The sequence below is a fragment of the Chiloscyllium punctatum genome, chromosome 11 (genome assembly GCF_047496795.1).
Source record: "Chiloscyllium punctatum isolate Juve2018m chromosome 11, sChiPun1.3, whole genome shotgun sequence".
NCBI classification, from domain to species: Eukaryota; Metazoa; Chordata; class Chondrichthyes; order Orectolobiformes; family Hemiscylliidae; genus Chiloscyllium; species Chiloscyllium punctatum.
The window spans coordinates 28,432,104-28,451,809 of NC_092749.1; the positions used below are offsets into that span (position 1 = coordinate 28,432,104).

The 19,706-nt window shown below is 40.8% G+C and overlaps 1 protein-coding gene across 2 annotated transcripts in view; it reads left to right on the top strand.

The window, feature by feature from the left end:
* Nucleotides 1-19,706, top strand: part of ryr2a (ryanodine receptor 2a (cardiac)) — a 758,045-nt gene that overhangs the window by 503,632 nt on the left and 234,707 nt on the right. For both annotated transcript variants that reach the window (XM_072580564.1, XM_072580565.1), the window contains exons 33-36: nucleotides 978-1,064; nucleotides 6,504-6,730; nucleotides 7,377-8,178; nucleotides 17,062-17,262. In XM_072580564.1, the coding sequence (XP_072436665.1) occupies nucleotides 978-1,064; nucleotides 6,504-6,730; nucleotides 7,377-8,178; nucleotides 17,062-17,262 (1,317 nt within the window). The remainder of the gene's footprint in view (nucleotides 1-977; nucleotides 1,065-6,503; nucleotides 6,731-7,376; nucleotides 8,179-17,061; nucleotides 17,263-19,706) is intronic.

A 19,706-nucleotide genomic window follows, 5' to 3' on the forward strand; every position in this document is an offset into this window, starting at 1 on the left:
TTATCCCATATTTTGGCAATGACATATTTTGAGTTGCATCATTGTAGGCCTGTGTGGGGGTAAATGGCATATAACAAATCAATACAGTCATAACATCTGACTCCAAAAAATCTGATTTTTAGTTCATATAATTTCTTTCTTAAAGAGCTCAAGTTTTGTGTCGTGAGAGTATCTGACACTTTTATAGAAGGCCTATCCTCATATCCTGGTTATCCGAATATCGCTGGAAAGTGCATTAAGATAATGAAAATGTTCTCACTACACAGCATTTTTGTTATGTAAGAACTGATGATGGATAGTGATGTCTGTGATTGACCAATTTTCAAAAATATCTTTTGGAACTTGTTGTAAAAACAGTGGGAAATCAAGTCACCAGTGAGCATCCTTCTGTATACCAGGCAAAGGTGAGCACTGCAGATGCTGGAGATTAGAGTCAAGAGTGTGGTGAAGGAAAAGCTCAGCATCCAAGGAGCAGGACAATCAATGTTTCAGGCAAAAGCCCTTCATTCAGGAACCCTGAATCCTTCTGTATACTGGCTGCAATGAGCTTCTCGCTGCAATGGATTTTTGCAGAGTACGCTGCATTAAAATTGCTTCATGCATTGCAATTTATAAAAATAATTAAAATGAAGTATACAGTCAAGTGATGGATGAGTGGGTGGCATGGACTGCATTATAACTTATTCATCTTCTGGATTATTGTGGGCTTGTTGCTAATTTATATTTCTAAGTAGGTTCCACTTTAACAAAAACATCACCAAGATAATTGTTGAAAAGTGCTATATTAATTTACCTGAGCACTTGTGGGTATGTCCAGTGAAATACTGATGTGCATGTTATTAACCATTTGAAATGCAAGGATTCAATTATCTTAATGAACTCAGACTGACAAGATAGAAAAGTAGGCTGCCTTTCTAAAAAATGACCATAACCACTCAGTTTCCTCAGCAATAATATAATCTTCATTCTGTGTTTAGGTGGAACCAAGCACAAAACTGTTTGCAGCAGTATTTGCACAAGCCACAAGTCCCAATGTGTTCCAATTTGAACTCGGAAGAGTTAAAGTAAGTAACACTTGAGTTAAGTTCCAAATTGCATGCTTCCAGTGAGAAGGCTTTCTTGAAGTCAGTGAAGCATTGCAATAGAGCTACAAAAATTGTCTGCGAGTGTAGAATTGGTGATTTTTATCAGGCACTGGCTGTTAAGACAACTATCTATCCATTATTAAAAGATATTTCTCACAGTTCAGATAATGTTGAATGTTTAGGACAATAGAAAGAAAAACAATTATTTTATACTGCGATCTTTCACTTGGAGGTTCAAATTTACAGGTTCCTAGTAATATACAATTGATAAGATTTTGACTTTACCATCTCCTATTTACTGTGGACTTAAAGGGACAGGCCTTATGAACGAGAGGTTCACTTTAGCAGAAAAATAATACATTGCCGATCATACTCTTCCCATCATTATGTAGCAACCTAACACACTAGTGATAATGTGAAGTATTGAATTTTGAATTTCATTCTTTGGTTATAATACCTGGAATTTTCCATGGACTGAAATGGGTTTTCAACAGAAATATCTCTATTAAAAATAATAAGCCTCAATAACCACCTGACTACAGGTTGACCAAACTTCACCCAGTCATAACAATTTTTAACCTTTGTGATTGGCCAAAACAAATGTTGAAGGTCCTTTCCACTACAAGGTTATTCCTGAAAAGTCAAAGTGAAATTAACTAGGTCACATGGGAGCCAATTACAAAGTTCTCATGAGTGAAATAAAGAGCAATCTTGTTCTTTGCTAATGCCAAGAAAAATAATGAAGATGTGATATCAAACACACAAGTTGAAGGGGACAGTTTCCAGTCCAGTGGGAGACAAAAGGATATGCAGGGTCAAGTCCAGAGGTTTTAACCTGAGACCAGGAATAGTTAGGAGTGTTCTGGATCAACAATAACTGCAAATACTACAGATATCTTTGTGCTGCCATAATGTATCATCTTTATGTGCTTTGTCCATCTGAATAGAGAGAAAACACTGTCTAATTCTGCAGTCACAAATCCATCTACAATATGTGAAAAATCACATAACAGTGTAAATCCAGATAGGAGACAATGATTTGTTCATACCATGCATGGTTGATTGGCTTCAGTGTCTTTTCATGACATGTTGATTTTGGTTCGGATTGTCCATTTCTGTTGGTTGGTTTTACGCAGTTGGTCAACATATGGTCAGGTGATTACTGTAGTCATTTTAACTCTGTGTTTTTCCTTTGTGAAACCATTTCAGTCCATGGAAGTTCCAGGTATTGAAATCAAATGATGAAATTCAAAAATCAATGGTAAATATTTTACCACTACGTGAAAAAGGCATCATGTAAAATGTAATATTTTTGTAAGCAAATCTCTGATATAAGACCGTATACCAAATGTCTGGTAGGGCGGCATGGTGGCTCAGTGGTTAGCACTGCTGCCTCACAGCGCCAGAGCCTTGGGTTCAATTACAGCCTCAGGCGACTGTCTGAGCGGAGTTTGCACATTTTCCCTGTGTCTGCGTGGGTTTCCTCTGGGTGCTCTGGTTTCCTCCCACAATCCAAAGATGTGCAGGTTAGGTGAATTGGCCATGCTAAAATTGCCCATAGTGTTCAGGGATATGTAGGTTAGGTGCATTAATCAGGGGTAAATGTAGGGGAATAGGTCTGGGTAGGTTACTCTTTGGAGGGTCGGTGTGGACTTGTTGGGCTGAATGGCCTGTTTCCGCACTGTAGGGATTCTAGCTCGTAAAAGTGGAGCTTAAGTTGCTTTAGTCAATTTACAACATATCCCTTCTCTCGGTATAATCTATTTCACTGGTTCATAATATTAACTGAGTAGATAAAAAGGGATGAGGCTGACATTTAACCTCTGATATTATTATTGTGATAATTAATTGAGAAAAAAGGGAGGGCATTTGCTTTGTTAATAAAATTTCAAGTTCATACGAGCAGGAGCTGGTGAAGATTTTTTCATTTGCCCAGCCTGTTCTGCTATTAAACGAGATGATAACTAACCTGTGAGTTAATTCCACGTGCCCTCTTTGCCCCATGCCCCTTAATATTTGGTTAATGTAGAATGATCAATTTTAATTTTTAAAATAAAGATTCAACTAGCATCACTGCCATTTCCAGAAGAGAGTTCCAAACCCTGACAATACTTTTATGTGAAAAGGCATTTCCTACGTTCAGTCCTGAAAGCACTGCCTCAAATTGTTAGGGCTGAATTTACACTCCTCATTGGCACTGCAAGGGCAATCGAGGTGGGCAATGGATATTTCATTCGGAATAACTAGGTTCCTTGGGGTCTGTTCAGGAATCCCTGGAAGTGAATGTAGAGGATGTTGGTATGGGGGAGGACTGAAGTCCTGTCAAATGGGCTTCAGTACTGTGCCCAAAGAGACTGTCTGTCACTGCAAAAATCTAGGCCTTTGATTCCTTCACTGGTGTAAATCGTTTCTCCCTCTCTACCCATCAGTTCCCCTTAATATCATGAAGGGTTTAATCGAATGACCCTTAACTTTTAAAAATTTCAATCACAATTTTGTGATTTGAAATTTTAAATTAAAAGCGAAGAAATGCAATGTTTTAACTTCCTGGTTTTCTGTTTGTGGGAACGCTTCATTGTGATTGGCTACTCATTCTTCTTGCTGTGACACTGCTGCTGGACTGCTCAGGATCCCCTTGAACTGGCATTACATGGAAACTGCAGGTGGGGAAGAAGGTACTCTCTACCATGGAGGAGGTGGCTAAAATCTTTGGGGGCAACTTTTTATGAAGTCAGAAGCAAGTACTAACCATTGCACTGCTGACCACAAAATCCAGGACACAGTGAAGAAATTAAAACTTTGAAGATTCTACTCTTTAACAAAGAACTTATCTCATTTAGAATTGTAATTATCATGTGGTAGGCATTTACTTGTAATACATGGTTTGAGAGGAACAAATGAAGAATAACCTTGATAGTGAAGAAGGTGTTTGGGAAGCATTGAATACAGGAGTTGGGAGGTCATGTTGTGAAATGAAAGATTTGTTAAACTTGGAAAAGGTTTAGAAAATATTTACAAGGATATTGCTAGGGTTAGAGAGTTCAAGCTATAGGGAGAGGCTGAATAGACTGAGGCTATTTACCTGGGAGCACTGGAGGCTGAAGTTTGTAAAATCATGAAGGGCATGGATAGGGTGACTAGCCAAGGTCTTTTTAACAGTGTAGGGAAGTCCAAAATGAAAGGACATAGAGGGTGGTATAGAATGAGCTGCTAGAGGAAGTGGTAGAGGCTGGTACATTAAAACATTTAAAAGGCATCTGAATGGGTACATGAATAGGAAGGGTTTAGTGAGATGTGGTCTAAATGCTGGCAAATGGGACAAGATTAACTTAGGATACCTGGTCGGCTTGGACGAGTTGAACCGAAGGGTCTATTTCCGTGCTGTACAACTCTATGAGTCTATGACTCTAAACAGTACAAATGAGAGTGCATGTAACTACAAATTCAGATTATGACTACAAATTTTACTTTATATTAGAATTTCTCTAAACAATTATTTTAATGAAATATCTGGTGAGAACAATATAAGATTTCTTGTTTGGCACTCACTTCAGTCTCTATAATGGAATGTTCACATTCCCTTGCAGGGTTAATGTTGTTAGATAGAAGGAATCTGCTGATTCAGTCCAGCCAAACTACAGCAGTCTGGAGATCCTAACAGTGTTCAGTAGAAGGGTCACTGGACCCAAAATGTTAACTCTGCTTTCTCTCCACAATGCTGTAGTTTGGCTGGAGTAAATCAGCAGATTCCTTCTATCCAACAACATTAACCCTGCAAGGGAATGTGAACATTCCATTATAGAGACTGGAGTGAGTGCCAAACAAGAAATCTTATATTGTTCTCACCAGATATTTCATTAAAATAATTGTTTGGAGAAATTCTAATATAAAGTAAAATTTGTAGTCATAATCTGAATTTGTAGTTACATGCTGAGTTTTTCCAGCAATTTGTCTCTGATTTCCAACATTCACACTTCTTTGTTTTTTCTTCTAACAATTTATTTTGTTTGTACTAAAGCAATAAATTTTCATCATATCTCTTGTATGTTCACCACTCGGTCTATTAACTTATTTCAGGGTGAGCATTTATAATCAGAATATTTATAATGCATTTCAAAAGTTTTGCATGACTCATTCAATGGCTGTGAAGTGTTTCATTTGTGTAAAACAGCTGTTGTATTTTGAACTGCAGTCAAGTTAAACCTCTTTGTCATGATCAATGAAGGCAAACATATTGATCATCATTTCAGCTATTACTATGTTTTTGGAAGCAGTAATACTTTTGTTAATTTTAGCACCACCTAGTGTTGTTCTGATGTTAACTTGCATCAACCTGTTGTTAACAGTTGGTTCTGTGTGTTGGTTGGGCAGACACTCATATCCAACAAGATTCTTGCGAAATAAGGCGAGGGTGAAAGCTATTAAGTTAGTGGAATGTGGACGAATCAGATCTTACTGAAGGGTAGATCAGGTTCAAAGATCCTAATCCTGCTTCTAAATCATATACTTGTAAATATTACAACTAAAAATCAGGGTCTAAGGGATATGATTTTGATTGCCTTGTAGTTCATGGTTCTGCTGATTTCAGTCATTCTATGGTCTGTATAACTATCTCTGCTCATCCTCTGATCACTGCTTTACATTTATAAATGATCAACTCCTAGCTTTTCAGCTTGAATAAAAAGAGAAACAAAGGGAGATCAAGTTAGTCCATATGTGCAGAAAAATATGGAGGAAGGGACTACGATGACCAGGATCAGTTGAGCCTTTAGGTATCAACACTGAGTTTAACAATTTCAGAAGTTCAACACCCTCCTTCATGTTCGTTACCCACCCCCACACCCTGGGTCCTGTTCTGTGCAGTTTGCTCCCAGCACAGGCAAAACTTTTTTCAACCATTTATACTTTTTGCTGACACCCTATCTAGCATTCGTGTCCTTCTCAGCTAATCATCAGCAACCTTTTGTTTGCCTCTACTTGTCTGTCTTTCTGTCTCTTTTACCAACCTTCCTCACTTGCTTTCAGTTCTGATAAAAGGGTCTTTGGATTTGAAACATTAACTCTTGCTTCTCTCTCCACGGATGCTGCCAAATCTGCTGAGTTTCTCCAGCATTTTGTCTCAGATTTCCAGAATGTCTGCAGCTGTTTGTGTTATTTTATTCAATTATTTTTAAGTTCTTCTTTCACTTCACAAACAAGATTACCCTCGGTATTTCAATATTTGCTTAAGGTCAGCTCTTATAGCCGCACTTTGATAAATTAAACTAGAATCAATATGGATTTCATTCAATCAGTCGACAGTTGAAAGTCAGTGTAATTGTGTTGGGAAGTCAGGACCGTCCTGTTATGAAAGGATTGATATTGTAATTGTTTTCATCATGACTAGGAGCAATCTGCATTTCTTTTGTTTATTTTCAGAATGTAATGCCCCTGTCAGCCGGATTGTTTAAAAGCGAGCGCAGGAATCCAACACCACAGTGTCCTCCTCGGCTTCATGTCCAATACCTTACCCCTGTGCTATGGAGCAGGGTGCCAAACGAATTCTTAAAAGTGGACATCAGTCGTGTTAGCGACCGCCATGGATGGCAGGTGCAATGTACAGAACCGCTAAGATTCATGTCTTTACATATTCCTGAAGAGAACAGGTTCGTGTCCAGAAGCATTACCATGGCAACATTCTGTGAACAATTCATACCTGTGAACTCTAATTGTGGCCAAAACAACAGCACACACCTCACATCAGTATTTTTATCCTAACTTAATGAGTTCTAATACACAATTCATTTATTGATCCATTTGGTTTTTTTTGACATGCACGGTCAGAAAACCATGCTGAGCATCTAAGTGAAAGAGGAGGTCCAAACAGAGTGAGCACCATAAAGCAGCACACGTTTTACGTGATGATGTCTACTTTTAAGTGCTGACTGTCAGGGCTTTTTTGACATTTTAAGAATGGATTAGATTGGATATTGAAAGACATGGATGTCAAGAAATAAGGGATCAGGGTTTACACAAGGGATAGGCGTATTAATACCAACATGGGCTGATTGGCTTAAATCTATGTTAATGTCATTCTAATTATTATTGATTAGCAATGTCCTCCGCAGCACTGTATCTGTCAGTCTGCACATTTAGTTCTCCCTGGTCTGGATAGTCTAAATATAAGATTTGTTATGCAACGTAAATCTGACCTTCTTTAAGTGCAGTAATTTAAAAGAAAAAAGAAGTTTTACATATGTACTAATATTAATGAAAATTTTAACCTTTCCTTTGATTCTTTATCATATGTAGGGCTTTGGATATCTTGGAACTCACAGAGCATGAGGACCTGTTGAAATTTCACTACCATACCTTGCGTTTGTATTCTGCAGTTTGTGCTCTGGGCAATAACCGAGTGGCCCATGCCCTTTGCAGCCATGTAGATGAGTCTCAATTGCTGTATGCGATAGAAAATAAATATGTACCTGGTTTGCTGCGGACAGGTTATTACGATCTACTCATTGACACGTACCTTAGTACGTATGCCACTGCCAGGCTGATGATGAACAACGAGTTCATCGTTCCGATGACAGATGAGACCAAGAGCATTACTTTGTTCCCAGATGATAACCAAAATCATGCGGTCCCTGGAGTAGGCCTCAGCACCTCACTCAGACCTAGAATGCAGTTTTCTTCAGCCAGTTTCGTCAGTGTGACTGGGGAGTCTTTCCAGTACAGCCCAGAATTTCCTCTGGACATCCTGAAGGCCAAAACAATTGAGATGCTGACAGAAGCTGTGCAGGAAGGCAGTCTCCACGTCCGAGACCCAGTTGGTGGCACCACCGAGTTCCTTTTCGTTCCCCTGATCAAGCTTTTTTACACACTGCTTATTATGGGCATTTTCGGCAGCGAAGATTTGAAGCATGTTTTACAGCTCATTGAGGCCAGTGTATTTGCCGAAAATACTCAGCCAATAGAAGAAAATGTAACGAATGAAAAGGACGTAAGTAAAAATGAACAAAAAATGGAAGGAGGCGATGAAGAATTCAAAAGTGACCAAGTCCCCAAAGAAGGGCTACTGCAGATGAAACTCCCTGAGCCAGTTAAACTTCAGGTAACACTTAAAGAAAATCTAAATGTTCATGTACTCATGCTTGTTAGAGGTAACATCTGAATTAGTAGATGTTTATATTCTACAAACAAGAATGTCAGAAGATTCAATGCCAATTGCATTTTATGCATAATTTCAACTATTTAAAATTATTCTGTGCAGGATTGACAATGAATGCATTGGTATATCTGTATCTGCTATTTTATTAATGTTTCAAAGCTATTTATTTTATTAAAATACCAGAAAAATTTTATGTAAACTTGTGTTAATGTATTTGTGGCTGTTACTGTACAGTGCAAGTTAATTTTCTTTGTGTTTAAAACGGAAAAGTAGTTTTCCACTGAATATTCTGATGCTCTGGGATGCACACCCCATGCTAAAGACTGAGGCAACATCTTTGTCAACATCTAAGAGTAAGCTGAATGGGTTAAAGGAAAGAGGATATGGGTGCACATCAATGCAGCTTCTTTGGGAGATAAATGTTAGCAGGGATAGGTTAGGCTGAATGGCCTCTTCAGTTGTAATTAGGACTAAGTTGCTGTTTTCAAAGAGTTAGGTATAGTTCTAATATAGATTAAGGAATCAAAGGGCATGGGGAGACATCGGGAACAGGATACTGAGTTAGATGATCAGTCATAATTATATTGAATAGTGGAGCAAACTCAAAGTGTTGAATGGCTTACCCCTGCTTGTTTTTGATGTTTCTATGCTTCAGATTTGTTGAATGCCATCTGGACACTGGCGTTTCGAATATTTACAGTTTGGGGTGTTACTGGCCAGGGCAGCCTTTATTAGTTCAGTTGTCCTCCAGTCAGTTGAATGGCTTGCCAGGATCGTTTCACAAGGTTTAAAGGACAACCACACTGTTGGCCGCTGGTTGGATCAGATCAGGACACATTCCCTATACTAAAGGGCGTTATTCAACCAGATGGCTTTACACAAGAATTTAATTGTTTTGTGATCATTAATGGTACTGAGGGCAGAAATTTACCGCGGATATGAGGTGAGCAGATGGACAGATGGCCTGTTCTAAGATCTCCCAACACCATTGGAAGAAATGTGATTGAAGCTGACTTGTTAATTGGAAGCCTGACCCCTGGCCAAAGGATGCTGCGGATGGGCTAAATGAGCAAATTGTGGGATGTACACCCCTCCCTCATAGGAGTGCGGGTTGAGACCTGTGGAGGAATGTGGTTCCTGCAGAAGGTCTTGGGGTTTTACAGGGGAGGAAAGAGGCTGTGGGAGTAATCGTGGGACACCATCCCCATTATGCATCCCTCTGATGAGTTACCCCTCATCTTTCTTCATGTAGGTTTTTGAAAATTGGCTATCCACATCTGTTTGATAGTCCATGCCAGCCAAAATCAACATGTTATTGGGGGCAACTGAGATTTTGCCAAGTTCGATTGACTCTTAATTATTCACTTCCATATAAAGGGTGGGCTGCTAATTGCGATGTCCACCCACGCCATTATGAGGGTGGATGGCAGGAGAGTAGACTGGGCATTTGACATTTGACATACTGTCCCACTGAAAGCACACCCAGCAATGGGGCATGTAATATCCAGCCCTAGCTTTCTGTCCAGACAGTGTACTGAGTGTGAAGTCTGAGTTGTGAAGGGTTTTGAATTCATGTCTACAGATCATTAATCTAGGCCTTTGGATTACGAGTGCAGTACTAGTACTGGATTGATAGTACTCATTACCAGTATTGAATTCCAGTAGCAACAACACTACCATCTACCTGATAACATGGAAAATTGCCCTGGTATGGTGTGCCCACAAAATGCAGGATATATCGATTATTGCTACATCAGTCTACTCATCACTTATCAGTGATGAGAAGCCTCATTAACAGTGCTCTCAAGTGGCTCTTATTCTGCAACAACTTCTTTACTGATGATCAGTTTGGATTCTTTTAGGGCCACTCAGTTCCTGATCTCATTAATATCTTTGTCCAAATATGCATTCAGTGCTGAACTCCAGATGTCTCGTAAGAGAGACTGCACGTGACATTAAGGCAGCATTTGACAGAGTGTGGCCTTAAGGAGCAGAACTGCTGTCAATGAAAAGCCAGGGAAAATTCTCTGTTTTTGGAGCCTAGGCTCTAGTTATTGCTGATGAAGGGCTTTTGCCCGAAACGTCGATTTCGCTGCTCGTTGGATGCTGCCTGAACTGCTGTGCTCTTCCAGCACCACTAATCCAGTATTTGGTTTTCAGCATCTGCAGTCATTGTTTTTACCTTGTTTTTATCTAGTTATTGAAGGTCAATCATCTCAGTCCTGTGACATGATGGCATGAGTTATTCAGAGTAATCACCTAATCATCATCAGCTGCTTCGTCAATGGCCCTCTCATTGTTATGAAGGATTCATGTTGATCAATGAAAGGTTTTTTGGACAAGGCATTTCTTGGTATTTGCACAGCTCATGATGACTGCTTGGAGAAAGGGAGGACTGCAGATGCTGGAGATCAGAGTCGAGAGTGTGGTGCTGGAAAAGCAGTGCAGGTCAGGGAGCATCTGAGGAGCAGGAGAATTGACGTTTCGGGCAAAAGCCTTTCATCATGAATGAGACTTGTGGGCCAGGGGACTGAGAGATAAATGAGAGGGTATGGGGCTCGGGGGAAGGTGACTGGGAATGCAATAGGTAGATGAATGTGGGGGAGAAGATGATAGGTTGGAGAGGAGGGTAGACCAGAGATAGAAAGGAAGATGGACATGTAGGACAGTTCAAGAGGGTGGTGCCGAGTTAGAGGGTTGGATCTGGCATAAGGTGGGGAAAGGGGAAATGACAAAACTGGTGAAATACACATTAATTCTGTGTGGTTGCAGGTTCCCAAGGCAGAAGATGAAGTGTTCTTCCTCTAGGCGTCGGGTGGTAAGGATTTGGCGATGGAGGAGGCCCAGGACCTGCATGTCCATGGTGGAGTGGGAGGGGAGTTGAAGCATTTAGCCATGGGGGGATGAGGATGGTTGGTGCAGGTGTCCTGGAGATGTGCGAGTTGCTGTCCTGTCTTCCCAATGTAGAGAAGACCACACCAGGTGCAATGGATAAAGTAGATGACATTGGTAGAAGCATGGGTAAATTTCTGTCAGATGTGGAAGAATCTTTTGGGGCCTTGAGGGGGGAGGTATGGATGCAGGTTTTGCACTTCCTGTGGTGGCAGTGGAGGGTGGTGGGAGTGGGTGGATGATGGGGGTGGGGGAGTGTGTCGATCTGACAAGGATGCCATGGAGGGAATGGTCTCTTCAAGGGCAGAGGTGCGGGAAATGGAGGAGCTCCATTGGAGGGCATCATCGACCGCATGGGAGAGGAAATTGCTGCTTTTGAAAAAGTAGGTCATCTGGGACTGTCTATGGTGGAATTGGTCATCCTATGAACAGATGCGGCGGAGGAGTTGGGAATAAGGGATGGCGTTTTTACAGGAGGCAGGGTAGGAGGAGTTGTAGTCCAGATAGCTGTGGGAGTCGTGGTTTTGTTAGTCGGTCACCAGAGACGGAGATAGAGAGGTCCAGGAAGGGGAGGGGGAGGTGTCTGAGGTGATCCAGGTGAATTTGAGGTTGAGGTGAAAGGTGTTAGTGAAGTTGATAAACTGTTCAACTTCCTTGTGGGAGTACAAGGTAGCGCCGATACAGTCATTGATGTAGTGGAGGAAAAGGTGGGGGATTATGCCAGTGTAGCTGCAGGAGATGGACTATTCCACCTACCTGACAAAGAGGCAGGCATAGCTGGGGCCCATGTGGATGCCCATGGCTACCCCTTTGGTTTGGAAGAAGTGGGAGGATTGGAAGGAGAAGTTGTTAAAGGTGAGGACCAGTTCAGCCAGGTGGATGAGGGTATCAGTGGAAAGGTACTGGTTGGGACGATGGGAGAGGAAGAAACTGAGGGGTTGGAATCCTTCGTCGTGGCAGAAACGTTTGTACAGGGGCTGGATATCCATGGTGAAGATAAGGTGTAGAGGGTCAGGGAAACAAAAGTCTTGGAGGAGGTGAAGGACATGGGTGATTCCCCGCATGCAGATGGGGAGTTCCTGGACTATGGGGGAAAGGACGGTGTCCAGGTATGCAGAGATGAGTTCAGTGGGACAGCAGCACACTGAGACAATGGGTGAACTGGGAATTCAGGTTTGTGAATCTTTGGTAGGAGGTCGAATCAGGTGGTGCTGGGTTCTCAGACTATGAGGTTGGAAGCTATGGATGGGAGATTCCCAGAGGTAATGAGGTTGTGTATGATTTGGGAGATAATGGTCTGATGATAGGAAGTGAGGTCGTGGTCGAGGGGGCAGTAGGAGGAGGTGTCTGCGAGTTGGTGCCTGGCTTCAATGGTGTAGAGGTTGGTGCGCCAAACTACCACAGCGCCCCCTTGTCTGCTGATTTGATGGTGAAGTTGGGGATGGAGTGGAGGGCTGTGTGTTGCAAGGGCGGGAGGTTGGAGTGGGTGATGGGAGTGTTGAGGCGGTTTGTATCACTGTGGCAGTTAGAAATGAAGAGGTCAAAGGCAGTTAACAGGCCAGCACGGGGTGTCCAGGTGGATGGAGTGTGTTCGAGGTGGGAGAAGGGGTCCTTGGTGGGTGTCTTGATTGAAAAAGTGAGCACGGAGGCAGAGGTGGTGGAAGAAATATTTTAAGTCGCGACGTGTTAAACTCATTAACCTGGGAGCATAGAAGGATGAAGATGAGGCCTTTGCTGAGGACTGAACTTTCATTCTCAGTAAGGAGGAGGTCTGGGTCCAGACTGGCACCTTGGAGCACTGGAACAGCTACTTTTCCATTAAAAAACATCTGAAAAGACACTATTGATAGTTCCTGAATGACTGTATGTGTCTATCTTTATGTGTCAATACATCAGACTGATAGCCATCTGAACCAAATCAGGATGGTGAGTGATCTGAAGCAGAACTTCAGGTGGTGGTGTTCCCATGCATCTTATCAAACCTGATCGTTTTTGCCTTCAAGAAATAAGAAGTATTGGTGAAAAATGTAATGAAAATGTATGTGTGTGTGTGAGAGAGAGAGACAGGGTGTTGACCAGTTTTGCATGCTGATTTTGCAATAAATCATTAAGTTTTGTTTTGTAAAGAAACAAAGTTGGATTGTTGATCGAAGAGATCTGGAGGTCCCCCGAGACTCAAAATTGTAAATGATGCACTACAGCTCATGAGGTAGAAGACTTTCAATTCATTTTCATTTTCAGTTGAGTCTCAAAATATTGTGTATATGAAACTGAGAACATACAATTTATTAAATACATCATTTTTCTGTGAAAAGTTTGGAAATTAATAAAAATAAGTCTCTGAAAGCAACCAAAGCTCAATCACTAGCATCTTCCAAACCCATACCTTTTATCACCTGCAGGGACAAGGAAGAAAAGTGCCTCAGAACATCATTACCTGCAGGTTCTGTTTTAAACCGCTCACCATCCTGATTTGGAAGTTTATCAATGTTTCTTTACTGTTGCTGGGTTAAAATCCTGGAACTCCCTCCCTTTGTGTGCCACAGCACCAATGAACTGCAGTGCGGTCAAGAAAGATGCTCACCACCACCACCTGAAGGGCAATTAGACGTGGAGAATAAACCTTCATGCCCATGATAGCCACATTCCAAGAACAAAACAAATTCAAAAATTAAACTTGCAAACAGCCTTCAGTGAGTTCTTGCATCGTTATCAACAACTATACACTACTTATTGAAGATATTTTTACTTCACTAATAAGACACCAGTATAGTAAAAGTATCTGCCTTGACTTAGATCTTTGCCCACACAACCCTCACCTGTAGCTGTTATGTTAAGTAGATACAACCCACTCATCCACCCACATCCAATAAGTTTATTGCTTAGCTTATTTAAGGAAGGATGTAAATGCACTGGAAGCAGTCCAGAGACACTTTACTAGATTAATAGGTGAAATGAGCAGGTAGTCTTATGAGGAAGGGTTGGACCAGGCTAAACTTGTATCCATGGTGAGTCAAGAGTGTGGTTCTGGAAAAGCACAGCAGGTCAGGCAGCATCCGAGGAGCAGGAGAATTGACGTTTTGGGCAAAAGGCATTCATCACTTCCGCCTTGTATCCACTGTATCCAAGAGTAAGAGACAAGTTGATTGAAACATAAAGCCTGAAGGATCTTGGCAGGTTAGATGTGAGAGAATCTAGAACTAGGGGTTAGTGTTCAAAATTCAGGGGTTGCCCATTTAAACCAGATATTAAGAAATTTCTTTCCTCATAGAGTCTTGAGTCCTCATGAGTCTTTGGAGTCTTTCAAAAAGTTGTGGAAATTGAGTCATTGAATATTTTGAAGGTAGGGATTGATAGATTCTAGTTAAGCAAGGGGTGACAAAATATTATTAAGGTAGGTGAGAAAGTGGGTTTGAGGTTACAATCAAATCAGCCGTGAGTGGTGGATCAGGCTTAAAGGGCCGAATGGCTTACCCTTGTTCCTGATTCACATGTACATGACAGGAGGCAAATTAGATGCCCAAGGGTTTAGGATTGAGGAAAATATGGAAAGTAAGTCTTGCATTTCTGTGGTATTCTGATGTTTTCCAGCCTCAGGATGTTGTGAAACATTTTGTAACCATTGAATTGCTTTTTGAAGTGTTGTAATGTAGGAAATGCAGCAGCCATTTGCACATAGCAAATCCCCACAAGCAAAATGATAACTTGTAGGCGGTCTATCCTTTAACGAAACAAATTAAAGGATATACATTGATCTCTCTAATCTTTAGTCATTGTGCATGACCTAGTGATTTAACTTTACAATACCTTCAGTTTTTATTGTGCAACCAGACTTATGCTGTATCTTAAATAATATTTTTACATGGTAAAATCTGAGTTGCTGGTCAGCTCTGCAACCTAGTATTCCAGAGGGAATGCTGGGGGTACATATTGGCCTGGAACCCGAGGAAATTTCCCCTGCTTTTCTGCTAAATAGTGTCTTGGATCTTTCAAGACCACTTGAGAAGACAGATGGTGCTTCATTTTAATCTCACTCATCTGAATGATGACACCTCTGAGAAAACAGCATTCCCTCAGGAACACATTGGCTTGTCTGTCTCGATATTTTATGTTCAGTTTCTCGGGTACAAGCTGACTGGCGATGCAAAGGTACTATCTGCTCAGCAAGAATTGACACTTAAAGGTCCAATATTTGGGACCTTTGCGTTATTTGGGAGAAATAGTGACATACCGGTAAAATCAGGCTGAAGATACAAGTTCACATCCCACCCACTTTCTCACCTACCCCAATAATATTCTGTCATCTCTTGCTTAACTAGAATCTATTACCTCCCACCTTCAAAATATTCAATGACTCAGTTTCCACAACCTTTTTCAGGGGGATAGTTCCAAAGACTCATGAGGACTTGAGACTTTATGAGGAAAGAAATTTCTTAATATCTGGTTTAAATGGGCAACCCCTGATTTTTGAACAATAACCCCTAGTTCTAGATTCTCTCACATCTAACCTGCCAAGATCCTTCAAGTTTTATGTTTCAATCAACTTGTCTTTTACTCTGGCAGAATTAGGATTCTAATATTAAATCTGGAGTAAAAGGTTAATCTCAGGAAAGGTGATTAGGAAGCCATCTTTGATTGATTGTTACGGTACACATTAAGCTCACTGATGTCCTTTCAAGTGAGGACCATACCTAACTGGTACATTCACCTTCTTTGTGCGTATGCTAATAAGCTTTCTACAAAGAGAATAGAGAGCAAAGCATTCTCTATACTGAGTTCCCTATCTCATATTCAATATTAGTGTTAGGAAAATGGCAGAGATGGATTCCAGGCGAACAGTGATATTCTCCAAGACATTGCAAATTATTATTTTCATTGACAGTACTGTACATTGAGAACTAGAAAATAAGCAAATGAGAAAGCACAAAGGCTAACTGACTATAAATCACTATATTGGTGATAGAGATCTTGAGACGCCAACAGTATTTGTGGTTTCCAAAAGAGAAAATGCTGGAAAGTGGTGGTGTAAACATTGACTGCATCTCTTCTCTTGGTGCTGGCTATGAAAAAAATAGTGAAATACTATGCAATCTCTCCCCCTGTCCACCTTCACTGCTTTTCTTTTCTCTCTCAGTGTTAGAGTCTCTCCCCCAGTATTTGTGGTTTTCTGGGTGGTCATTAAAAACTAGCGACACAGAGTGGACATCACTGTACTTCAGGAATCTTGTAACCCATCTCATTTACCTTTTAAAATTTACTAATGATTTAAAATGAAAACAATTAATTGTATCACCGACAGGGAGTTATAAAATTATAAATCACGAGTGGCATAGAGAAGGCGAATGACAAGGATTCTTTCCCTCGGGTGGTGGAGTTCAAAACAATGGGACATATATTTAAGGTAAGAGGAGAAAGATTTGAAAAGGACATTCGGGGCAATTTTTTTACACAGAGAATGGTTAGTGTGTGGAATGAACTGGGATGAAAAGGAAGCTGTGGATGTTATATTTAAAAGACATATGGGTAAGTACATGAATAGGAAAGGTTTGAAGGATATGGGCCAAGTGCAGGCAGGTGGGACTAGTTTGGTTTGGGAACATGGTTGTCATGGACTGGCTGGACCAAAGGGTCTGTTTCTATGCTGTATGACTGTGTAACTCTAAGTCTGTACTATCAATAATCCAAAATTTCTCTTTAAGGTGGATTTAAAACTATTGTGGATATTAACTATGTGAAATTGGTAATGTGCAGTACATAGTATTTCACTATTATTTTCATAGCCAGCACCAAGAGAAGAGATGCAGTCGATGTTAACACCACCGCTTTCTCAAGGGAAACTTGGGATGTGCAATAAATGCCAGTTACATTCACATCCCAAGAATGATTAAAATAAAAACATGGCACAGGCTAATGTAATGGCTTCTTTTTCCCCAGATGTGCCACCTTTTGCAGTATTTGTGTGACTGTCAACTACGACACAGGATTGAAGCCATTGTCGCCTTTTCAGATGATTTTGTGCTAAAGCTTCAAGACAACCAAAGATTCCGATATAATGAAGTGATGCAGGCATTGAACATGTCTGCTGCATTGACTGCCAAGAAAACAAAAGAATTCCGATCACCTCCACAGGAGCAAGTAAGAACACCAACAATGGGGTGAATGGATAGATGCTTACTGCCTTTATATGTTGCAGATTTTTCATGACCCTTTCATTTTTGAAGCCTTTAAGGGATCTTATTCTTGATACCTAATATCTTGTTGATTTTTAAACTCTGTTAACATTTGCATTATCTTAATGTTTTGATATAACTGTACAGAGGCCGGTATCCCGTAAACAAGTTACCTTTTATTTACATGTGCCAGCCAGCTTGGAGTCAGTCCCTGAGGAGAGGAGATTATGAATCCCATGTTTATATCTATCAGCCAAGGCTCCCTGATTAGTCCAGGTCAACAACCCCAGTTGAGGATGTCATAGTCAATATGATCCACCAAATTCCACTCAGTATGTGTTTGTACTTCAGAAAGTTTGAAACATTGCTGTCAATTACTTCTCAATTGAGCTAAATGGAATAAAAAAATCCACTCATTCTGGTTACTTCATACACTTATCTTTATATCTTACCAGCTTACAGTCGTATGAGGTTGACCAATTACTCAGAACCTAACCTCATAACCATTGTGCGGCATGGTGGCTCAGTTAGCATTGCTGCCTCACAGCACCAATGATCTGGGTTCGATTCCAACTTCAGGCAACTGTCTGTGTGGAATTTGCACATTCTCCCCATGTCTGCGTGGGTTTCCTCCTGGTGCTCCGGTTTCCTCCCACAATCCAAAGATGTGCAGGTTAGGTGAATTGGCCATGCTAAATTGCCTGTAGTGTTAGGTGCGTTAGTCATGGGTAAATATAGGTAGGGGAATGGGTCTGGGTGAGTTGCTCTTTGGAGGGTCGGAATGGACCTGTTGGGCCGAAGGGCCTGTTTCCATACTATAGGGAATCTAATCTAATCTACTAACTGGTCACACCTTTGTGTTCAACTCATCAGGCGAATGTAAAAGATCCCATTTCACTCTCTGAAGGAAAGCAGAGGAGTTCTCTTTGGCCTATGTTTATCCTTAACACTACATCCCCCTAAAACAGATTATTTGGCCACATTCTTAGTTTTCATGTGTCTTTCCTGTACACAAAAAATGGCTGCCATTTTTTCTATTGAGCATACTTTATTGGTGGTAAAACGCTTTGAGATATTCTGAAGCCGTGAGAAAATGACCTGATATATATTGTCTGAAAAGGTTTTGAAGGTGGGTCACAAGACCCGAAATGTTAACTCTGCTTTCTCTCCAAGATGCTGCCAGACCTGCTGAATTTTTCCATGTAATTTCTGATTCTGTTTCTGATTTCCAACATCCACAGGTTTTTGGGTTTTTTTGATATGTAATATCTCTCTCTTTTATCTTCTCTCTATAAACAACAGGGAATAACTTCAGTCTCACTGGCCAAGTAATAATTATTAAGACAACTGGCAGAAAGCAGAGAGTGGGGATAAAAGGGTCCTTTTCAGGATGGAAGCCAGTGACTAGTGGTGTTCCTCAAGGGTCAGTGTTAGGACCTCAGCTTTTCACTTTATACGATAATGATCTGGATTAAGGAACTGAGGGCATTCTGGCTAAGTTTGCAGACAATACAAAGATAAGTAGAGGGACAGGTAGTATTGACAAGACAGGGACGCTGCAGATGGACTTAGGCAGATTAGGAGAGTGGGCAAGAAAGTGACAGATGGAATACAACGTGGGAAAGTATGAGGTCATGCAATTTGGTAGGAAGAATAGAAGCATAAACTATTTTCTAGATGGGCAGAAACTTCAGAAATCTGAAGTGTAAAGGGATTTTGGAGTCCTAGTCCAGGATTTTGTTAGGGTAAACTTGCAGGTTGTGTCCGTAGTTAGGAAGACAAATACAATGTTGACTTTTATTTTGAGAGGACTAGAATGTAAAAGCTGGGATGAGGAAGGGCCACCAGACCCAAACCTTAACTCTGATTTCTCATCACAGATGCTGCCAGACCTGCTGAGCTTTTCTAGAAGCTTCTGTTTTCATTACTGATTTGCGGCATCCACAATTCTTTCATTTTTTATTTGACTTTTCTTAAATTTTAAGTGTTCCCAAGGTTGTTTGGGGTTGTCAGAGTCAAGATGACTTATCTAATGTTGCTTGCCTTCCCAAGCTTTTTGTTGAAGCTCAGGTCCTGGGATATCTGTGTGTCACGTTAGTGCCCCGAATGACAATTTCACTAGCACATGTCCGCTCAACTCAGGGTCGGCTGGGAACAATGAGAATCCTTTGTTATCCTGATGCACTTTGTACTGTGCAACTTGCCTGTATAGCATTGCAAAACAACACTTTTCACCATATCTTGGTAAATGTGACAACAATCAATCAATCAGATTGTCTTTTACTAGTTCACACAAATCTGGTTATTCCTTTGTGAAATTTGGTTGAAAAAAAAATCCCAGATGTTTTTGTAGATGGCATACAGCTTTCTTGCTAATAATATAGGAAATGCAAATCTGCAGACTCAAAA